The sequence below is a fragment of the Cryptomeria japonica genome, chromosome 8 (genome assembly GCF_030272615.1).
Source record: "Cryptomeria japonica chromosome 8, Sugi_1.0, whole genome shotgun sequence".
Classification (NCBI taxonomy): domain Eukaryota; kingdom Viridiplantae; phylum Streptophyta; class Pinopsida; order Cupressales; family Cupressaceae; genus Cryptomeria; species Cryptomeria japonica.
The window spans coordinates 634861602-634884976 of record NC_081412.1 but is presented as its reverse complement, the minus strand read 5'-3'; the positions used below and the strand labels follow the sequence as shown (position 1 = coordinate 634884976).

Sequence of the window (23375 nt, the reverse complement as noted above, 5' to 3'; positions counted from 1 at the left end):
ACAACATTTAACCACAGTAAGCGATATATTCATCGTTCTTTCCCCCTGATTTCTGATCATCTCTTTTACTTTGTGTACGAAAACATGGAAGTTCTGTATTCATGTGGTAGAGTTGCATTTGCAATAATAACTATATCATGCTGGATCTTCTGCTTCACCTCTTCTCCTGCAATCGCATGCCCTTTCCCTGAGAGAAATCTTCTCGTAGATTTCAAGGTAGCCGTTGTAGACGAGTATAACACTCTAAGTTCCTGGCACGGATTCAATTGCTGCACGTGGAGAGGAGTCAGTTGTAGTATCCGCACACGCCATGTTTCTCGACTGGATTTGAGTGGATTCAATTTGGAAGGTAACATCAGTTCGTCGCTGTTCCAACTAGAGTTGGAGCACCTCGATCTCAGTGACAATCTCTTCCAGGGTAATTTCAGTCCTCCCTATAATCGAAAGTTGAAGACTCACTTTTCTTGACTTGTCATTTGCTGGATATGTAAGTGAGTTTTACGTGAGTTTGGAAAGCTTATCAAATCTGGTGAGCTTGGAATACCTCTCTCTTGCTGCAGTGAACATCTCTGCAAGCAAAGAGTGGGGTGAAGCTTGGCAGTCTACCCAACCTTCAAAAACTCAGCATGTCTGACTGTGGGCTTGGAGGACCAATTCCCAATCCCCTTCTCAACCTCACCTCTCTCCTTCATCTCGATCTGTCATACAACTATTTATCAGCACAAGTACCTTCTTGGTTTGAAAATCTGACTGCCCACTTGCTCTCACTTGATCTCTCTTTGAATGAGAATCTTGGAGGAGACGTTTCTTTCATCGGACAACGAAAGTCTTCTTCGTCACTAACCAGCATTGAACTCTCAGAGACAGACATGAAGGGCCGAATTCCATCTGGTATATGGAATATCTCATGCTTGAAGCATCTTGTTCTGTCACGTACCGGAATTGAAGGTGAGATTCCAGCTGCTATAGGGAATTTGATTTCCTTGCAAAGTCTGGATCTATCAGCGACCAGAATTGAAGGTGCGATTCCAGCTGCTATAGGGAATTTGATTTCCTTGCAAAGTCTGGATCTATTAGCGACCAGAATTGAAGGTGAGATCCCATCTGCTATATGGAATATGCCGTCTTTGAAGGATCTTCTTCTCTCAGCCACCAGAATTGAAGGTGAGATTCCATCTGCTATAGGGAATGCGTTGTCCTTGGAAAGTCTTTCTCTGTTTGATACCAGAATTGAAGGTAAGATTCCATCTGCTATAGGGAATGTATCGTCCTTGAAGAGTCTTAATCTATATAATACCTCTATTGAAGGTGAGATTCCTCTCTCCATAGTCAATCTCTCTAAACTTGTTTCTTTGGAGCTTGTCCTACAACAAGTTAACATTTCCGATCTGTGCAAGTATTGGATTTGGGAAATAATGAATTGGAAGACACCCTTCCCCACTGGATTGGAAAGCTATCACAACTGCATGTGTTGGTCTTAAGGTCTAATCATTTCCATGGTAGCATCCCACGCCAGGTAATTGGCCTTCCAAATCTTCAAATTTTGGACCTTTCTGGCAACAACCTTTCAGAACCCATTCCAAGAAACCTTACAAACTTGCTCGCAATGGTCAATGCATCGCAGAGTAATCCAAACCATTTGGAAGACGTTAGATATACAAATAAAATTAAAATTTCCTGGAAAGGCTGGGATGTTGAATTTGTGAAAGTTCTTTTCATTCTTAAATGTATTGATCTCTCAAACAACAACTTATCAGGGCGCATTCCTTCTAAAATGGGATCTCTTCAAGGCTTGATAGCCCTTAACCTTTCAAGGAATCATCTCAGTGGCCGAATCCCAAAAACATTGGGATACATGGATCAACTAGAGTCTCTGGACCTCTCGCTAAACAGTTTGAATGGCAACATCCCCTTAGAACTTGAGTTCCTGAGTTATTTGGAGTTCTTGAATCTATCTTACAACATACTTGATGGAAAAGTACCCCACGGAGGACAGTTTCTAACTTTTGGAGAGTCATCCTACTTAGGCAATTCTAAGCTAAGTGGGATTCCATTTACCAATATAACCGTCTGCAACAACTCTTCTGGCTATGGCAACTGCACAAGTATTGAGAAAATTGGTGAAGCAAAGAATTCAGATGGTGAAATGATAGGATGGGCAGTCGGACTTGGATTGAGTTATGGTTTGGGATTCTCTATTGTGATTGGAGTATTGACTTTAAATAAGAGGGTGAAAAAGAGAGCCTTCGATATTTATGATGTTGTAATTTTAGCTATTGATGGGTGTATAAGAGGTCGATCGATGAAAGTAGATACAACTGTATAAAGGGTTTTGTTAGTATAATGATAAAGTTCTATGTTAGTATATGGCCACTGCAAATTGATTAGCATGAGGTGAGCTAGAAATTGCTGGTGTTAATGATGACGGAAACATTTCAATGTGTATTATATGAAATTCGATATGTTTCCTTGGTTTTAGCTTTACAAGAATAAAGGTGTTTTTTCTTCCTCGGTGTAAGAAAGAGGTGAGCATGATGTTTTTAAAAGTGTTTTTGTTTTAATAAATAATTTAATGTGTAAAATGAAATTTTATGGGATGGATTTGTATATTTTATTATTTAAAAAAATTATAGTATTTAATTTAATTTTTTTTGTTGAAAATTTATTATGTTTTATTATAATTTATTTTGATCTCTAACAATTTATATTAATAATATTTTAATTTAGAAATATGTTATATTATAAGATTATTTTTTTGGACCAGATCATATAGTTCAACTCAATTTATGTCTATTTCAAAATGTAAATGTCTTGCTTTGTAGGTGATCTTTCTACAATATGTTTTTGAGCAATTGAACATCCCATCCCCTCCATAGGATGAAGCTCACAAGCCCTTATTTAAAGGATATATCCTAAATAGTAAAATCTTTCCTAAGGAAAAACTAAGATTGATAAAAAATAATAATCATAATCTAGACTTTACTTGGTAAACTTCCCAACTATGATACCGCTTAGATTTATTGATAATTCAATTAATGATTTCTTCATCTTTTTAATTTTTTAAATTCGTGAATGTAAAAACTTTTAAGAATGATCACATATTTACATCAATTAATTAATCTTATTTCTTTCTCAATAATATATTTCATTACAAATCAATATACAATTATTGTAATATAAAATATTATTAATATATTTATTTTATAATCATCTATAAATACAAAGTTCACTTAACACATACCAATCAATTATTTTCTAAGAATTATTTGCATTTGATCATTATTTTCTAATCTACATTTAAAATAACCTTGTAATCCCTATATAAAGGACATCTTCGATCATTCATAAGGCCCTAAGGTAGATAAGACTATCTAGCAATCACATTAGAATCTAATCAAATCTAAAGCTATTAACATATAAAGAAGTAGACTACGAGAATTCTATATTCAAGTATGGATTCATATTTGTCATTTATTTTCATTATTTTATTGCACTATTATTTGCAGGACTTCCAAAAGAGAATCACATTACTAAAGGGAATCATGCCATTTCAACATTTCACCATTGATTTAGCTTATATCTTTGCAAGGGCATGCACTCTATCACTCATCATAGTTGTTGTGGAGGTGGGAACACCAACATAGGGTTTGACTTAGGCAAGCCCTTATACAAAACAACCATTTCCCCCTTTTATGTGTGTGCAGGTTCAAATCTAATAGTGAGAGAGCTATAGAAGAGCATAGTAAATAGTGATAGACTATGATGGACGTTGAATAGATGGAATACTAGGCTTCCTAACACCCTTGTTTCTCTATAATGACCCAATTTTTTGAGAGATAGATGTGTATAGCCTCCTAATTACATTTTTAGTTATCTTCCACAACCTTCATCACTTTCAAACTAGGGCACCCAGAGCTTATATCCTATATAGTTAGCTTCAAAATTTTGATCATAGTTCCTCTATGTATTCTCATCTCATATCTATCTTGTTGTTCATGCTTTTCATCCTATATCTACTGTATACAATTAAATTTAATAATTTTGTCATTTTTAGTCTAGATTACATGCACACACATCACTATCTCATTCTTTTTCAATTAAAGAACATAATGTCAACACCTAGCTCTCTTGTTTCGGACAATAATAAGGCCTATTTATGTTCCAATGTTACAAAAGGACCTTGAGATATTTTTAGCTTAGAGGTCTCAAATCCCATTGCTTCAAAAATATTACTAAAATACCAAGGCCTCTACCTCCTAATGTTGAATATACAATTACCATTATAATAATGTTACAGCATAAATATTTTATCCATCTACACATTATTAAAAAAAACTTTTGAATTGTAGTGTAAAAAATGATCAACAATAGTACTCTAATAAACTACAAGATGATATCTTTTGCGTTCCAATTTAATTAGTACTAGCAAAATTGATTCCCACAAATAAGGTTCTTACCTAAATCTATGTAAACAACATACACCCCTATGACCTATAACATTCTCTTCACCATTGATATCTAAAATTGTGGTGTCTATAGAGAATAGTGAGAGTTTATTGTGGAGGGATTATTCTTCTTAGTCAAACCCCTAAAGTGAATTTAATGGTTTGAATAAGGATGAAATACTTGTTATGAAATTTTGCATGCTCAACACTCGGAGCTTTTATGAATTGTGAAGGTTGCATAAGAAAAGACACGAATTACTTTCCCCCATGCACGAGTCAAAACAATTTAGGGTTATAGGAAGGAAAATTCAAAGACAATGACATGATGTATCCAGATAGAGTAGAATTTTTGTTTTCCAGAGTCTGAGGGTATCTATCGTTTTCTTGAAAATAGGCACAATTTATCTATATCTATTGTTTTGTAGGTTGCAAGTCCATTGGCTATAGGATGAACTACTTACAGTATTGTTGCCATAGTTGAATATAGTTTACTCTATTGCTGCAAGCCTGCAAGCTCAATTTGGACATTAGAGATAGTGTCTCTATGTTGTTGTTTCAGATATTGCTTTTCAAAATTCTTATTCTTAAACCAAATAAAAAATAATAATAATTTAATCTAACATAATAAATTGTATATTAACAAGAAATTAATCATAGATCAATTAATTGTGATAGTAATTGAAATGTGAGTATTTTGAAGTTAACATATGTTTTATGATCAAAGTTGATGTTGGCAAGTTTTGACACTTATCAAATTTGATGTTGGTAGTTTTGATTATAAATTAAAAAAATAATCTTACAATATGCTAGTATGTTCTAATTTTATTCATATAATCCTATGAGAATGTGATAGTAATGTTGTATTGATTTTCTTAAGTAGATTTTTAGTATGAATTAGTTTAGATCAATATTAATTGATTAGATGACTAAAAATGACTTAAGATTTGCCTTTCCATGCAACACCATAATGTGCAAATTACATTTCCCGTGCTTATCTCAACAACTAACAACTAACAACTACTTGGAAGGAAGTGGGATAAGTTTGGGGCAATTTGTTAAGGGGTTCAAAATAACAACTATAATTCTAAATTAGATTTTCTCCATCAGTTAAAATGACGGATGTCAAGACATAGATTATACACAAATTAATTCCAAATTATTTAAAATTCAAATAAAATTAAATTCAATGATACCATGGTGAATTCCCATAGTTGTCAGGAATACGAAAGGTAATTGATTTAAGCATTCATTGATGAATCCTTACAAAGTATGTAGCAGACTGTTCAGCGAGTGTTGAGGACTCTTCAAAGTATGATATATTAATATTAAAAAACATGTTTCCTACAAATTTAATCACAGCACATGATTTTATTTTATGGGTAACAATCCTTTTCTCATTGCCGTATTGCATGGGTTCAGTCCAGAAATTCTGGGGGGAAGAGCTGACTGAACGAGACGTGGGTCCCAGTGGAATCCTCCGTTCCTTATTTTTTGGGAAAGTTTGAGTATGGAATTTGTGATGGGATTACCCAAGATAAGGACAGATCATGATAGTGTGTTTGTTGTGGTAGATAGCTTCAGTAAGATGGCTCACTTTATTCTTTGTGAAACCACAAATGATGCTAGCTATATTGCAGGATTGTTTTTCAGAGAGATTATTAGAATCCATGGGTTGCCTTTGAGTATTGTATCTGACTGGGACAACAAGTTTGTATGTAATTTTTTGGAGAACCTCGTGGAAAAGGTTGGGCACAGATTTGTCTTTTATCTCAGCCTATCACCCTTAGACTAATGGCCAAACTAAAGTTGTGAATAGGTCATTGGGAAATCTTCTTAGATGTTTGAAAAAGGATCATGGCAGTAGCTGGGATGTGGTGATACCTCAGGCAAAGTATGCCTATAATGATTCCACAAACAGAAGTACAGGTTTGAGTCCTTTTGAGATTGTGTATGGTAATCATCCAAAAGGAGTTTTGAATTGAGAGATGTATAGGGGTTGGACAAGAGGAGTGGACATGTTGATGAATTTGCAGAGGCTATGAAAGAGGTGCATCAACAAGTCAGAGATACCTTACAACAGAACAACCAAAAGGTTAAAGCAAGAATGCATCAGAGAAGAAGAGATGTGCGATACCAAGTGGGTGACATGGTCATGGTTCATCTTAGCAAGGACAGGTTGCCCAAGGGAAGCCATAGCAAGTTAACTGGTTGGAATATCTGCAAGTTGATTCGGTACTAGAAACTGAGATATTGTTGAGAACTCCCAGAAGGGTATCTGAATATATATTTTTTGCTTAGATCCTCAGGGTGTCAAAAGTTATCACCCAATTCCCTCAAAAGGAGGCCTAATTGCAACCGGTTATGTTTATGGGCAAGTGATTCAAAATTGATGTTCCAGTGGATCTAAATCATGAAATCATATTTCATTTGTGTTAAGGTGTTGTGAGGACAGCCCCCCAAGGATTGTTGTGTTGAATTGGTCAAGTGGGCCATTCAAACCTTAAAGTCTAGTAGTAGCCCACTTATGAAAGAAAGGATGTGTGTTGTCACACAAGAACTTGAGAAGTGTTAGCTCTTTTTAAGTGGAAATAGTGGATCCTTTGGATCTCCCAAGGTGTTGTTTGGTGACATTGAACCATTTCTTGACTTGGTGCTATGTAAGGATCTTTAGAATTAGGGATTGCAGATTGAGTTCGTGTGCCTTAGAGATTGGTTGGAGCAAGGTTACCCTCCTTCTGGTCTATTGCTTCCTCGTCACATCCTAAGTGACAACCACATAATCATTTTTCAATAAATTATTAAACTTTTAACTTTTGTTGTATTTTTCTGCAGTAAAAAATCTAAGAATACCCTTTTGTAGAGCTCAAAGTCACGAATCTAGACATATATATATATTTTAAATTTTTGATAATTAATTTGAATGTGTTTTATTTTTTAAATATTGCAAGTAGGTTTTTAAATTTGAGAAGAGGCTAATTTGAAATTAAAAAAAATATTAAATCGTATTAAAATATTTTACAAAATATATATTTCATTAGAGGATAAAATCTTTTCCAAAAGGGTATAATTTATTTTTTGGTAATGATAAACTTAATAGACAAAAAGTGACACCAAATTAAAACTATCAAATTCAGCTATGTTGGACTTTAAAATGTTATTACGAGGAAAACATACATCAAAATTTAAATGAGGAAAACATACATCAAAATTTAATTTTTCTTTTTTTCTACACTGCATATGCATGTCATTTATTTGGAGAATTTAAATCCCGAATAAAAAATGTCTTTTCATTATTTTTGGTTATGCTGACTAGACCCCCTAATTTTCAACATTTTTCGACAATAAAAAATCTTCCTTTGAATATATAAAAAAATCATTTTTTTTAATATTCAAAACATAACAGGCATAAATTTCATGAATATTTCTACATTTCATTAGTTTATGTCATTTTTAGATTCAAATTAGAAATTCCACTTTTATGCAATCGAAGTTGAATAGTTCTAGTTGTGTTGGCCACTTCCTTTATAAAATTGTGACACAGGTTTGTGCTTTTACCCATGAAACCATAAATCAACAATATAAAACTGTGACACAGGTTTGATATTACTGTATGATCAATTTGTTTCAATCATCATCTATATGAGTATCGGATTATAAATACCATTGATTCTATGTACAATTGATAATTCCTTATATTATCGATCATACATAACATCAATGATATTAATATAATCAATGTACATATATATATGTGATGATTAATGTTAGTTATCATAACATTGTATCGATTATATTAATCATGCCGATTACATTGTTAAGCAATGCTTATTGTTATCAAGGGTCGTATCTCCACATAGGAGTCACGACTCTATGTGGAACCAACATGGTTCCACATAGAGTCGTGACTCTATGTGTGACCGACCGAGCACATATAATACCAATACTATTGCCTTCAGTTGGTGAGAGAATACTATAACAATGCATCATTACTATGCAGTACAATACGATAGGAAATATAGATACAGTTCGACCCAATATAAAAGTGCATGACAATATTCCGCAGTCGGAGATATAGATATACAACTATTAAACAAGGAAGTCGACATACAATAGTCAACATTAGTTTGTGCGGTTCGTGAAGAAGACTCGCGTCTTTTGATTATCTCTTGTAGATCATCAAAGGATATATACAACAGTCCGTATTAATAATCTACAGGATACTGCAGTATGTAGATTTAATGATCTACATCAAATTATTATTATTAGTTAGGCCTATCTATAGGCGGAGACTAATGTTTTCGTTTCCATCGCTTTTTCAATTTACTTTTCTCCGAAAACTGCGTCATACATTTATCCTATAGTTTATCCTATTGTTGACTTAATTTATTTATTAATATCATTTTTCTCATATTTTTTAGATTTTCCTGATTGGCTAGTGTACTTTTTCTTGGGTTTTTTTTTTTTTCTTTAAAATATAAATAAATGTAAAATAGATGACCAATCAAATGTTGAGCAGGGAAAAAATTAAAATGATTTTCCAATGTTTGTAAAAATTGAAATCTGATCGTGCGAAAGCTTATCTTAAGCAAGATTAAAAAGTCAGTCGGTCCCATCAGTCATGGTTTTTTATTTGGTAGGATTTTTGCCAGTTTGGGTCGCATAGGAATTATCCTCTACATTCACGCTATCCATTGTAATTTGCTGTTTGACAACCACATATCCATATTGCACTCTTCCCGGTTCAGGAAAACGTTCCACGTTGTCGGTCACAGACAACTACTAGTGAGACCTTAAAAAATCTCATATAGCTCACACACATATTTTTAAAAATTTGTAAAAGATTAATATGTTCAAGAGCAAATGAACTTTAAATAAAAAATTCCTTAATTTTTTTTTAAATAATATTTAACATTATTTTTTATATCAAAAGATAATTAAAAAATTATATAACCAAAATTAATTTCTTAAAACTATTTAAATATGTTTTTTTGTATTTTTTGTTTTTTATTGTGATTTTTTTTAATATTTTTTTGAATTTTTAGTTTTTTATTGTGATTTTATTTGTGATTTTATTTGTAAAATAAGTTCTTGAATCTAATAAAAAGTCAAAGAAAGAGACTATTTCGAACAATCAATAAAAAATAAAATGAGAGTCTATAGTCAAACACAATCAAATAACAATTATACCCCAACATAGAGAGTAATCATAATAGAAGCATATAAATACATTGAAAAATGATAGATTATATCAACTCAAAAAATCAATGAAAGCTAGATCATATAAACTCAAAAAATCAAAGAAAGAGACTCGCCTTCAAACATAAAAAAAATTAACAATCAAACAATCAAATCACAATTAATAGTCTAATAACAATCAAACAATCAAATTACAATTAATAGTCAAACAAATATTAGAAATTACACCTTTTACAGTGCAGTGATTAATTTTTAAAATCACATAAAATACACGAATTAATGATAGATAAAATCTATTAAAAATAAAAGAGAGAAAATGTAGAAAGACCTCTGGGCATATTGAAAGGGAATATAATCCGATGTTGAAAGTCAATAATTTTATTTTATTTTATGTTACAAAAGTAATCAAATACGATATATTTTATTCTGAACCCTAAACAAACCCCTTCAAAAAAGAGATTTGTTATCCATTACTCCTCTAAACATGGCTTTGATGAGAAAAAAATCCCAGTGAGTAATTCAATCACCAAAAAAGTTTAGGATTAGTTGGTAATCCAGATTAACTAACTAAATACTTAATGAAATTAAAACCTCCATGATAGAATTTCCAAGCCTGGAAGACATGACGTCTCATTCATATCATTATAAAATTCTTGAAGAGGATAAATCCATTTGTATATAACATCATGAAAGCTTCTCCAAATTATTTATTTTAATTACAACCATTGAAGTATAAACCAGAACTTAAAGCAAAAATCATGTACAACATATAAATTTTTACAAAAAATTGTATTTCTAATCACTGGCTATAATCCCAAACAAAACATATACCACTAAATCCAAAAGTCCTGAGAAGAAAATCAATTAAACAAAGCAGGAATTGGAGACACAACTCATTTTGATCAAAGCTCCTCAAGCTCAAAAATTTGATTATTTTTTCCCCTGTATTTGTTGCAGACTCTCCCTTTCTCATAACTCTTAGAAACTGAGTCCTTCACTACTTTTCTTATTTTCTTCCTAAAAAAACAAACCCAATATCTTACCAACACAATTATACAAGACTTATTCACCAACACCACTTCATTGTTACTACCATGTATTATCTTAACTAGCTGCAAATATAGAAGGGTAATTTTGTGTTTATAGATGTTGTTTCCCAAATTTTTGTTTTAGCAATTAACACAAGAAATATTATTGGCCTAGAAGAACATGGTACATGTGCAGTAACTACGAACAATTTACATGAAATATTCTTTTGAATACATGATGTATCCATGTTGTTTTATCCTCTCTATTGTTACAAGTTTTCTTCGTATACAGTTGCAATGCAAACTTAACCATTAAGTTCTACACTTTCATAGTATATACAAACTTAACCATTAAACTCTAAATCATGAAAAAGTTTGAGTAATTTTAATTCGGCTATGTCTTTACAGTATAGTTAACTATCTCTCACAACAAACATTCGATATTATGCATAGTTTTTGTAAATGCAAATTTTGTGCATTGTTCAGTTACATTTAGAACACACACAGTATTTGACACCATACTTTCCAAACTATCACTTTCTATTAGGTTTGATAACTCACTCTTCCAACACTACAACCACTTATGATTTTAGCACTGAATTTCAGTTGTAAACTGTTTCTGAAATTATATTATATGAAAAGAAAAAGTTCCTACTATGTCAAATATAAGCTCACCCAAATTAAAAAATTTATCATATATAATATTATTTATTATATACATTTTTTACATGCTCAAAGTAAATTTATACTACTTAATTGTTCTCAACAGTTCACTGCATTGCTAGCATGTTTTTAGCTAAAGGCAGGGACTCATGTTGTCTCACAGCTCTTGTTCAAAGATAGTGAATATACAAACCCTATAGGTCATCATAAATTGAATTAATATCAAATTGAAATACAAAGTTAAATAAGAATCTTATCAAAATTCTAACATAAAGTTTCATTCAAAATACAAAAACACTTAACTTTCGTATAAAGTAAAACATACCAAATTATTTAAGAAAATACAATTTAATATTTTAAGTGTTATCTATATAAGTTCGAAGCATTAGATATGCTCTTAAATGTGTACTACTAATACAATTCTAATGCAAAAATAATAATGTAACTCGTATATGATCCAAGCATTAAATAATTTATTTCTCATCCAATATAAGTACTGCTATGACTAAATTAATATGTCATAATAGAATCTCCTTGAAAATTAAAATACTTATATTGCTTTAAAAATATAACAATACCAAGCTATTAAAAAATACCTAATTTTGTATAGGTCATAATTTAGTTTCAATAATTAGTTTTAATAAATGGCATTATCACAATAGATAAATTTTCTATCAACATAAAGAAAATTATATGTTTTAAATATTTCTCGTTTCAATGTTGGTTAGGATTTTATGTTGTTTGTTTGTTTTTAATTGTTTTCACTTGTAGGAGTGAGTGATCTATTATCTAAGGATTTGGTGTATTTTTACTAAAACTTTGACTCCATCCATTAGAAGTCTAAACTGATTATCTACTACTATAATTCAATGGATTAAAAGATAGAAAAATACAAAAGTTATAGGTAACCAAATGTTTAGCTTTTATTAGGAACAAGTCAAAGGTTTTGCTAGTTCTAAGAACCCTTGTATCTGACGATGATTTCTAGTTCTTATTGAAATTATCAATAAGAATGTTTATTTATTTTTCACAATTTAACATATGTGGAAAGGAGGGCACATAGATGTGTAGTTCTCAATTTTGAGTTGGATATTTGTCCCGAATAAAAAATAAATCTAAGAAATGGATAATTTTAAGAACACTTGTATCCCTAAATGGAGTTTCAATTTCACGTTGAATTCCTGATAGGTGGCTACCCAATTCCTACAACCTAAAAAAATACAAATGAGATAGAGTAATTAAAAGAAAATGACATTTCTCATAGAAGAAAAAGAAAAAGGCACTTTCTTATACCTTATAATGATAACACAAGTATCTGCAAAATTATCATAATCCTTAAAGCCATTGCAACATTGTAGGATATAAGATGAATCATTCAGATACCAATGATCTAGATCCTAGGTGGTCCAAGAGATAAAACTCTAAATAAGAATGTATATGTGACATATGAATGTGGAAGAAATATAAAAAGAAAGGTTTGAATTGATGAGAATATTAAAAAAAAGAATAAAATGTTTTATTAAGCTACATGTTGTGTACATAGTATACTCTCAAGGAAGATAGTTTTTTGTATTTCCCCCCTTCCTTTGTATTTTCCTTATGTCTAAATATATGCTTACTATTCTTTTCTTATGTTATAGATGTACATTTTTATATATATTATGTACATGTTCATGAAGACATAACTCACTATGAAAGTTAAAAATATTGGGCTTGAATATGTAACATTTTATCTTTTGATGCTTAGAATTCTAGTTTTACAATATGAAAATAGATAACCAGTCTTAAGTAATGACTCCAAAATTTGTGTTGGAGTGATAAGTGGTATTTTAAAATGTTGTGTGATGATATGTATTAAAATATAAAATATGTCATGTGTTCATTAATAGGAATAATTACAAATGTAGCATGAAACTCAAATAGAATTATCCATAATGTTTTGTGGCATGATCCTTAATATTTCACAAGTGACACATAATATAAAAAGTTATTCAAGATTCAAGATGTTTCTTATGAGTTGTGGCCCATTAAGTCTGAGTGTTACAAGAATGGTGCATGAATCAAGGAGCTATATTTGATGATGTTGTATGATTCTTGATATAAAATGCGAAGCATTAATGTTAAAGGGAATTACATGTGTTGGTGTGACATGATTATTAGAACAATGTGCATGGAGTTGCATGCCCAGATGTGTATTATTTTGGATATGATTAACACTAGTGCATAATATTATGTAGTAGCACATGAATCAAGTAGGGTAGTGTTTATAGGCGTGCCATTTAGGAACTTAGGAAGCAAGGGTTATGTTCTCATTAGCTTACCCATTAAGTGGACTAAATTAATGGTGACAAACTATGATTAAAGACATTAAGAAAGTATGTCTGATACCTAGAATGATGTTGCACACTAGTGATGCCCTTACTAGGATGTTCCATGATGTTTATATTATCCATTCATGTGAATATTATTTTAATTATTTGATGATATTTTAAATGAAGGTTAGTGCTTAAATACACTAACGTAGCTTGTAATGTGGAATAAATTGCAATCTAATTGAATTATCATGGTTAAAAATGGGTGAACCTATCAACCCAATTTTAAAGTGTTTGGTTAATATATGCATGCATAGAAGTGGCCTATGCCATTTATGCATTTGTGGGTCTAAACTAGGATAATGAATGGTGCATATTAGATATGATTAATTTTGTTTCAATTGAGTTTTTTTTTCAATCAAAATTTTGCATCACACCATTAATTTACCAAAATGTCGATTGACAAGTATACATTCCTAAAATCAAAAGCAACAATATCAATTCTTCATGGACTAGGGAAAACTCATGTCAGCTAATGGTGGAGATTATTTATCATGTTCATACCTTTGAGATGCATGGAGATGGAATTATATTAGGATAAAATTATTGAAATTCTATGTAAAAGTATGCTACGACATATAATAATCAATACATAAAAGACAACCTAATCAAAGTAGACCTAAAACATAAAAGAAAAGGACATGAATACGCAGTTTTTTGAATTACATTATGGATGGACATAAACTTGAATACACAATTTTTTCTATTACATTATGAATGGACATAAACAATATCATAATTAAAGAAAAAAATTAAAAAAAAGAAATTCAAAATTTTCTTGCCAATCCTTGAATCAGTTTCAACAAAAGGATGTTTCTACTTTATGCATGACTATAATTTTTTTCTTTTAAATGTACAAGATTCACAAACAAGAATTGAAGGTATGATTACAACTTCTATAGGGAATTTATTTTCCTTGCAAAATCTTGATTTATTAGTGACCGAAATTGAAGGTGAGATTCCAACTGCTATAGGGAATATGTCATCTTTGAAGGATCCTCCTCTCTCAAATATCAAAATTGAAGGTGAGATTCCACTTTCTATAGGGAATATGTCATCCTTGGAGAGTCTTTATATGTATGATACTTCTATTGAAGGTGAGATTCCAGATGCTATAGGGAATATGTCATCCTTGAAGGATCTTATTCTCTTAGATACCAGAATTGATGGGAATGTGTCATCCTTGAAGGATCTTATTATCTTAGATACCAGAATTGATGGTGAGATTCCATCTGCTATAGGGAATGTGTCATCCTTTAAGTGCCTTGATCCGTATGATACCTCTATTGAAGTTGATATTCCTCACTCCATGGTCAATCTCTCTAAACTTGTTGAATTTATCTAGCTATCCTAAAACATGTCAACTGGGGTAATCCCACCTTCATTGGACACACTTTCTTGCCTTGTTAGTAGTCACCTTTATGCCAATGAACCAAATGGTATGATTACATCTACAATGTCAAATCTTGTTAACTGAAGAAGCCTTTGGCTCAACTGCAATAGTTTAAGTGGCTTCATTTCCCTTTCTATATTTGATAATCTCATTAGACTTAAAGAGTCACATCCTTCTACCAAACACTTAATTGTAAATATTTATTCAACATGAATTCCATAGTTCAAGCTTCCATCTTTGGGACTAGTTTCCTGCAATTTAGGTCAAGTTAATTTAGTCACACTTCCAAATTATTGATCTTTGTGTAGGATGAAAATGGAATCTAGTAAACTAAGACCTAATCCCACTCTCATGCACACATTGGAATACAAAAGAGCCTAAGGAAATGATTCACTTTCACTACTTCTTGTAAGAGAGAGTCAAGGAATATCTTTAGGGTTTATATTTTTTTGCTTCTATGAAAAGGAGATGTGTAAAATGTAATTTATGATAAATTAAGCTAGGGAAATGACTTAAAGTGGAGATGTAAACTGAAATACATAAAAATACAGATTTGACATTGAGATACAAAGTATAGAACAAGAAATTAAACTCAGATGTGCACCTATCACCAAAATTTGAGCCTAATTGAGCATGACCAGGGTGCTAGGTGCATTGGTCCCTAATACTACATGGATTTGGAATTCTAAAAACTATAGATTAAGATCCTTGCAAGTTGAACTTCTAAAAAATGAGAAAAATGTTGAGCACTAGGGTGTTGGATGCCTTGGTCCTAGTGTTCTAGGGCCTATTTTTGGATCTGGGACTGCACTTGTGACTTCTATCTTTTTGAAAGATTGTGCGTCCATCAGATTCCTGTACCTTCACCTGAAACATGAAAAATGGTGTTTGGGTGGCTATATAGTGTTTGACCTTACTCAAACCCCTCATTTTGGTGATTTTCACCTCCACAATAGCCAATAATATATTGAAAGTTTATGTGCAAGAACCTTATGTGTGTATAAGATCCTAAATGTGCTAAAATATAAGAATAAGAGTTCCATCCTATGATATGAGCATACAACCCTAAGTGAACATGATGTAAATGAGAATGCTTGAAATAAAAAATACAAAAGTTGATCTAAACCACCAATGTAGATTTGAAAATAAGTATTGTGAAACTCATACAAAGATATGAAAATAACATTAAATCATACCAAACCCTAAGGGAGAGGTTCAAGCCAATCAACAGTCAGTGATCTATTATTCTTCAATATCTTCAAAGCTTCAATTGATGATGAAAATATTGGTATTGTGTTGTCATTTATGTCAATTGGTATAGGATGGTATCCGGTAAGGAAGAGTGTGTCATTCACTACAATGTCCATTGGAGTCACCAGCACACAAGTTAGTGTTTGACTTTTGTTGAAGATATGGACATGAGACTGATATGATATAACAACTGGTAAATGATGACATCTGTATGAGGGCAAGATGTTAGGCTATTGATTGTGATGAAGAGGGGTAATGTTACTAAAATCATATCAATACTAGTAGTTAAGTATGGGGAGGCCATCGGTATGATATGTGGATATGAAACTGTAGGATTCCCACCAGATAAAGATGTAGTCACCATTTGAAGAGATGACTAGCAGTTAATGTGCCCAACCAGTTCACATATGCTTGTTTGAATATATGTTGCTCAAGCAAGGAAGCCACATTGGTGCATTGCAGGATGCAGATGACAAGGATCCACTCTCGGAGATAAGATAAAATAGTTAAAGGCAAGTGTTTGAAGGCTCACACCAGATCAACTGGTGAAACACTAAGTTGCCTTAGGTGCATGAGATCTGGGATATGCATCAGGTCAACCGGGTAGACAATGATGAGTTGCTGGTACAAAGATTGAAGGATATGTTTATCACTATGACAAACTTATTGATAGGAGACCCAGTCTATATATGAAGAAGGCAAGTTTGAGTAGAAGAAGGCAGATGGATATTGGTGAAGATTGATGACATGATGCCATCAAGGTGTTTACCGGTAAGTATGTCCACTGGTAATATTGAAAAAGTACAAATGTAGAAGGCTCCCATCTAATAAAGATTTGCATGAGGTAGGCTGGCATGTGTGTTGACTGGTTTAGGTGCTCCAAAGAAAGAGAAGCAAAGTGAAAGGTTGAAGGCAAACCGACTAGGTTATAACTGGCAGGGTCTATGAACCAGTAGATGAACCAGGGTGTGTGATTGGTTGGTGATCCTATCCAAACTAACATAACCAACCTAGAAAAGGTGGATTGTGACAAGGAGACCATGTGGAGATGACGTGGCATGCATGCACAGGTCAGTGTGGTGAGTCGATAAAGTTATTGGCGTCTGGTCCAACTTTTATGATGATTACAAAGCTTGAGGAATGAAGGAAGAGGATTACGACTCGAGGTCAAGGAAAAAAAAAAAGATCTAGTAAAAACTAATCTTTCAGATAAAAGAGGATGAAGGAAACCGCATAACACACGTGATCGATCATACAAAAGGCTAAAAATCATGCTACAGACATAAAAAAGGGAGAAGACGTGGTTCGCAAGGTAAACAGTTGGGCAATGCTCATTGATTGAGTGTTGAACATCGATCAGGGACATGATATCAGATTGGATATGATATGTCATGATGATTAGAGATCAGATCGTATGTAGATTTAGTGCATGGTAGAAACCCTAGCGTGCAAATGTTCAAACTCACATTTAGGTGGGAAAATATGGATATAAGAGTGCGAGCCAAAGATGTAGTTGGTGTTACTGCATGAGAGAGGAAGGCTAGTGAAGAAAGCCAATTAGTCAAGTTCTCAAGGACAATTAGAGAAGAGATTGAGTGAGAGAGAGAGAACCAGTTAAAAGAATTCAATCGGCATGAGTGAGTTAACCAGTAGTCTGCCATTAAGCCTGACAGAGGAGTGCACCGGTGGTGATTGCACTGGCCTAGAAGATTGCAGAGAACATTGCAACGATGAACTGGTAAGATAAGAATCGACAGTGATTAGATAGTAGATAATTGACAAAGTTAAGAAGACTGGTGGTGTCTAGCAGCAGTGTGACAGAGAGGAAGCAAAATCAACAAAGAAGGAGAAGATGATGAACCAATATAGTTGCAATAGAGAGTGAGTTGCAGTAGGAGATAAGGTTGTTGTAGTGAGAAGGTGAGAAAAGAACCGACAAAGGATTGAAGAGAGGAGAACCGGTAGAGAGATTTGCATAAGAGTTATAAAGTTATTTTGTAATAAAGATATTACTTTTGTATCCGATATATCTTGATTGTAGCTCACTGAGTTGGAGCTTAGTGCTGGGGTTGGTGCTCCTTGGGTTGGTGCCCTAAAATAAAGGGTTGGTGATCCTTGGGTTGGTGCCCTAAAGCAGGAGTGGTGTTCCTTGGGTTGGTGCCCTAAAGGAGGAGTGGTACTCCTTGGGTTGGTGCCCTAAATGTTGTAACTGAATGTTTCATTGTGAAGCTGGATTGGAGCAATAGTCTCCAACAGTATTTCTCATCGAGTTTTTTCCCATCTTGGGTTTTCCTCGTACATATGGTGTTATGTGGTGTCCCTTTTATGTGTGGTTGCATTTGTGTCATTCTTCCTTCTCATTGGGATGTCTTCTTTATGCTAGATCTATTAACCGGTTTACACACATAGGCTAGAAAAGGATTAAGTTTGGAAATCACTGATTCACCCCCCCTCTCAGTGACATCTAGTGTTCAATAGAAAATGGTTGATGTATACTTGATAAGAAGCTTGATTTTCTAAATGAATACTTCACATAAACTTGCACTTTCACATCATAAGAGGCTCCTTCAATTCCTAGAGTTGTCGGATCCTTCAAATGAGGAAAGGAAATGTTATGTGTATGAAACCCTAACTTTATTTTTTATCATAGACCGACCTAGAAATCATATAATTTCACACCAAGTTGATTTTAAACATTATGATATTTCCAAAACATGATCCTGGAATTCAAGGAGAAAATGTAGGGGCCGATGTTAACCACATCAATTTGACCAACGTTTTTCCAAATTTTTAGGGATACAAGGTATCATGATTATAAGGTGATCCCCAACTCGATGCGATGATTCAAGATGTTTAGATATGCAAAATCAAGCCTTGAAGGTCGAAATATGACATAATTAGGGCTTTGATGAATGAATTAATTAAAAAGATAAAATAAAAAGGGGCACACTTATAGTGAAGGGCACATTTTTATGATGTGTGAAGTGATAAAAGAGGATTTTAGATTAAATTAAATTAATTAATTAAATGCTTAAAGGGAATTTAAAATGCAAAATGCAACACACTAAGGTGGGTGCTAACCTAAGCATGGAATTGTACCACCCAATTAAGGGTGTACAATTTATGACACAACAATCTTATACTATTATTTTACTATTTGATTCTTCTTAATGATATTTATATTATTGTTATAAACATTCATGATTTGATGAATTTGTGTGCTAGAATAGTGTAGGGTAAAATGTGTTAAGGAAGTGTTTGGTTAATTTTTTATTGGGTTTTAAAAGTATCACTAACTAGACATCCAAAGGCAATTGAATACCTATAAGGCTCTTACACATAACCTCCATCTCATGCACTTAATTTATAGGATATAAAAAATGACATCCATACCAAAAATAATTGTTTACATTGAGAAAATCATTTCAAAAGAAAAATAGCACACTCCAAAGATACCCAATTCATTATTTAGAAAAAAATAAAAGAATACAATATACTTGGATAGAAAGTTTCTCTTAGAAGTATCAATAAATAGACATCAAAAGGTAATTGAATATCTATAAGACTCTTACAAATAACCTCTATCTCATGCACCTAGTTTATAGGATATAACATACAAGAAACTATCAAATGGACAATACAAGAAACTATCAAATGTTATTACAAAGACATGAGCTAAAACTAGCTAAAAGTGGTGTCCAAATTGTTTTTAATTGAAGATTCCTTATAATGTGTTAAAACACACACCAACACATGTAACTCCCTTTTACAACTCATTTACGATCCAATACATTTTTATATTTCCCATTTCAAGAGACCCAAGTTCTAGAGGTCATAAATTTTGATATGAGAGTTTGATTGACAAACCACTTGAAGAGCAAAAAATAACATGACGTTCTCTATCAATCTAAAACCCAATATGTTAGTTAAAACCACTTTCAGACCCAAAAATGCCTCTAAGGTGTTCAAAATTGACTTTGAAGCTTTTTTTCAAACTTTAAAAAATGGAAAACTTAATGTGTTCAAATCTAGGCATGATCTTGAGAATAAATTTAACCAACATGCTTATTTAGTAATCCAGAGCTCTGGGGTAAATTTTAGACCAATTCGTGCTCAAATATTAAATTACTATAAATAGGAAAATTATGTATTTGCAAAGTTGAGACACCATGTTCCTAACAAAAATGTGGAACCGTATATAAAAAATGCTATTTTTTTGACATATTAAATAAATGTCATCTCATTGGAGAAAGGATTGCAAGATATGAAGAAAATAACAGTGTAATAATCTCTCAAGAAAACACAATGAGTAGATGGAAAGCTAAATTATTAAATATAAACATAATATCCCATTTATCAACTTAAGAATGAAATGGATAATACCACATAATTCCTCCATAAAACCTAAGGAATGAAGAAAGTAAAAATATACAAATAGTAGAAAGGGATAAAAAAAATACACAAGACAAGGCTTGGTACCTATCTTAATTGGTGAGAGCTTCCTATGGTAGGCACGAGATCACAAGCTCCAGTCTCTTGTAGCCCACATGCTACTAAAGGTCATGTGGCACGAACATCATAGGTTACATTAAAAATTTTACCTAGTGTACTACAATTTATAGGGGACTACCTGATTCTTGTGGTCTCAATAAATACAAAAAAGAAAATATAATTTCTCAGAGAAGAAAAAAAATTACATGCTTCTACCTTATAGTGATAACAAAAATATTTACCAAACTATCATAATCCTTAGAACCATTGCAACATTGTAGGGAGATGGGATATGAACCATTTTGATACCAATGATCTAGATCTTAGGTGGTCCAAGAGATAATAATCTAAAATATAGAGACAAAGGTTTATATTAAGATTGAATTTAAAAAATAGAATAAACAATCTTATTAATCTACATGTTGGGTACATAGTATACTCCCAAGGAAGATAAATGTTTGTATTTCCTCCTATCTTTCTTGTTTTTCTTATGTCAAAATATATTCTTACAATTATTTTCTTATGTTATAGATGTAAATTTATATATTGTGTAAATGTTAATGAAGATAAATCTCATTATGCATGTTAAAATTGTTAAGCTTCCATGTGCTAGAATTCATCTTTTGATGGTTAGAATTCTAGATTCTTAATATGAAAATAGATGACCAATATTATGTAATGGCTCCAAAATTTGTGTTGGAGCATTGTGTGGTATTTTAAAATGTTGTGCGATAATATATATTGAAATATAAATAGTGGCATGTATTCATTAAGAGGAATAATTACAAATGCTACAAAAAACTGAAATAGAATCATCCATAAGGTTGTGTCAGGATTTAGGATGTTTCTTATGAGTTGCACATTATGGTTCCAAGTGTAACAAGAATGGTGTATGAATCAAGGAGCTAAATTTTATGATGTTTCATGGTTCTTGATATAAACTAGGGAGCACACATGTTATAGGAAAATACATGTATTGGTGTGATATGATTCTTAGAACTATGTGCATAGTGTATGGTGCATGGAGTTGCATGCTAGATTTTGTATTTTTCAGAGATGATTAACACTAGTGCATTATCATGTTTAGTACCACATGAATCAAGTAGGGTGGTGTTTATAGACACCATTTCTAGGAACTTAGTAAGAAAGGGTTATGTTCTTATTAGCTAGTGCATTAAGTAGACTAAATTAATGGTGATGAATGTGGATTAAAGACATTAAGCAAGTATGTAAGACACCTAGAATGATGTTGCAAGCTAATGATGCCCTTACTAGGATGTTACATGATCTTTCTATTATGTTTTCATGTAAATATTATTTTGATTATCTCATGATAATATAAATGAGGTGAAATTAGTCCTTACAAACACTAACCTAGGTTGTAATGTGAAATAAATTAGACTTTACTTGAATAATAATGGTAAAAAAGGGATGAAATTATCAATCCAATTTTAAACTGTTAGGTTCAAATATGCATGTGCGCAAGTGACCTACGTGAATTATGCATTTGTGGGTCTAATATAGGATGATGAATGTTGGAGATTTGATATGATTAATTTTGGTTTTAATTGTGTTTTTTTCAATGAAAATTTTCGATCACGGTCAGATAAAATCAAACTGTCAATTCATAAATATGCATTGTTAAAATCAAAAGTAATAATATCAATTCTTCAAGGACTATGAAAAAACATGCTAACTAATGGTGGATATTATTGATTATTATCATACCTTTGAGATGCATGGAGATAGAATGAGATTAGGATAAAATCATTGAAATTCGATGTAAAATTATGTCAGGACATATAGTAATCAATACATAAAAGACAACCTAATCAAATTAGGCCTAAAATATAAAAGAAGAGGACATGAATATACCATCTTTTCTATTTCAATATGGATAAATATAAAAATTAGCAAAGTTAAAGGAAAAATTAAAACAAAGCAATTTGAGATTTTGTTGTCAATCCTTGGATGAGTTTTGACAAAAAATGATGTTTATACTCTATGCATGATTTTTTATTTAAATACATTAGAAACTTGAATTTATTACTATATAATCATATTTAATTTTTTAATCATAAAATAATTTTTTTTTTTTAATCAAAATTCTATTACCTATATAATTTTTATGTGAAAGCTTTTTCTGGTTGATACGAATATTTGTGGAAAGGAAATGCACAAGATTTAAGTCTAATAAAAATTGTCAGTCAGTGTGGGAAATAATTGGAATGAAAAATATATAGTCACAATTTACATAGTTAATTTTCCACATTGACACGCCATATTCTTATTTCACATGATACCCATCACATTCAAATTGGAATTATCGCTCAAGGACCCTCGAATTTGTTGTGCCTTACCTTCACCTGACACTGCTCAGCCTATTATTTGTAACATTTTTCTCATAAAAATGAGAAAAATGTTACAAATAATAGGCTGAGTAGAGTCATTCCTCCTCATTTAACCAGGAAATGTTCTTCTCTTAGTGTTCTAGATTTGGCGAAAAATCATCTGGAAGGTAAAATACCAGCAAAAT

General features: G+C 32.1%; 1 protein-coding gene across 1 annotated transcript; it reads left to right on the top strand.

Annotated features, from left to right (window-relative positions):
- Positions 1 to 626: 626 nt before the first annotated feature.
- On the top strand, positions 627 to 2326 carry LOC131857873 (receptor-like protein 9DC3). The gene is made up of 2 exons (XM_059210645.1): positions 627 to 1308; positions 1398 to 2326. The coding sequence occupies exons 1-2, from the start codon at positions 627 to 629 to the stop codon at positions 2324 to 2326; spliced, it is 1611 nt and encodes a 536-aa protein (XP_059066628.1).
- The last annotated feature ends 21049 nt before the right edge of the window (positions 2327 to 23375 follow it).

Bases quoted from the DNA above. Each gene is read 5' to 3' on its own strand.
- LOC131857873 (XM_059210645.1), top strand. From the start codon at position 627: ATGTCTGACTGTGGGCTTGGAGGACCAATTCCCAATCCCCTTCTCAAC. The intron at 1,309-1,397 runs GTGAGATTCCTC...GATCTGTGCAAG, and splicing joins ATATAATACCTCTATTGAAG to TATTGGATTTGGGAAATAAT.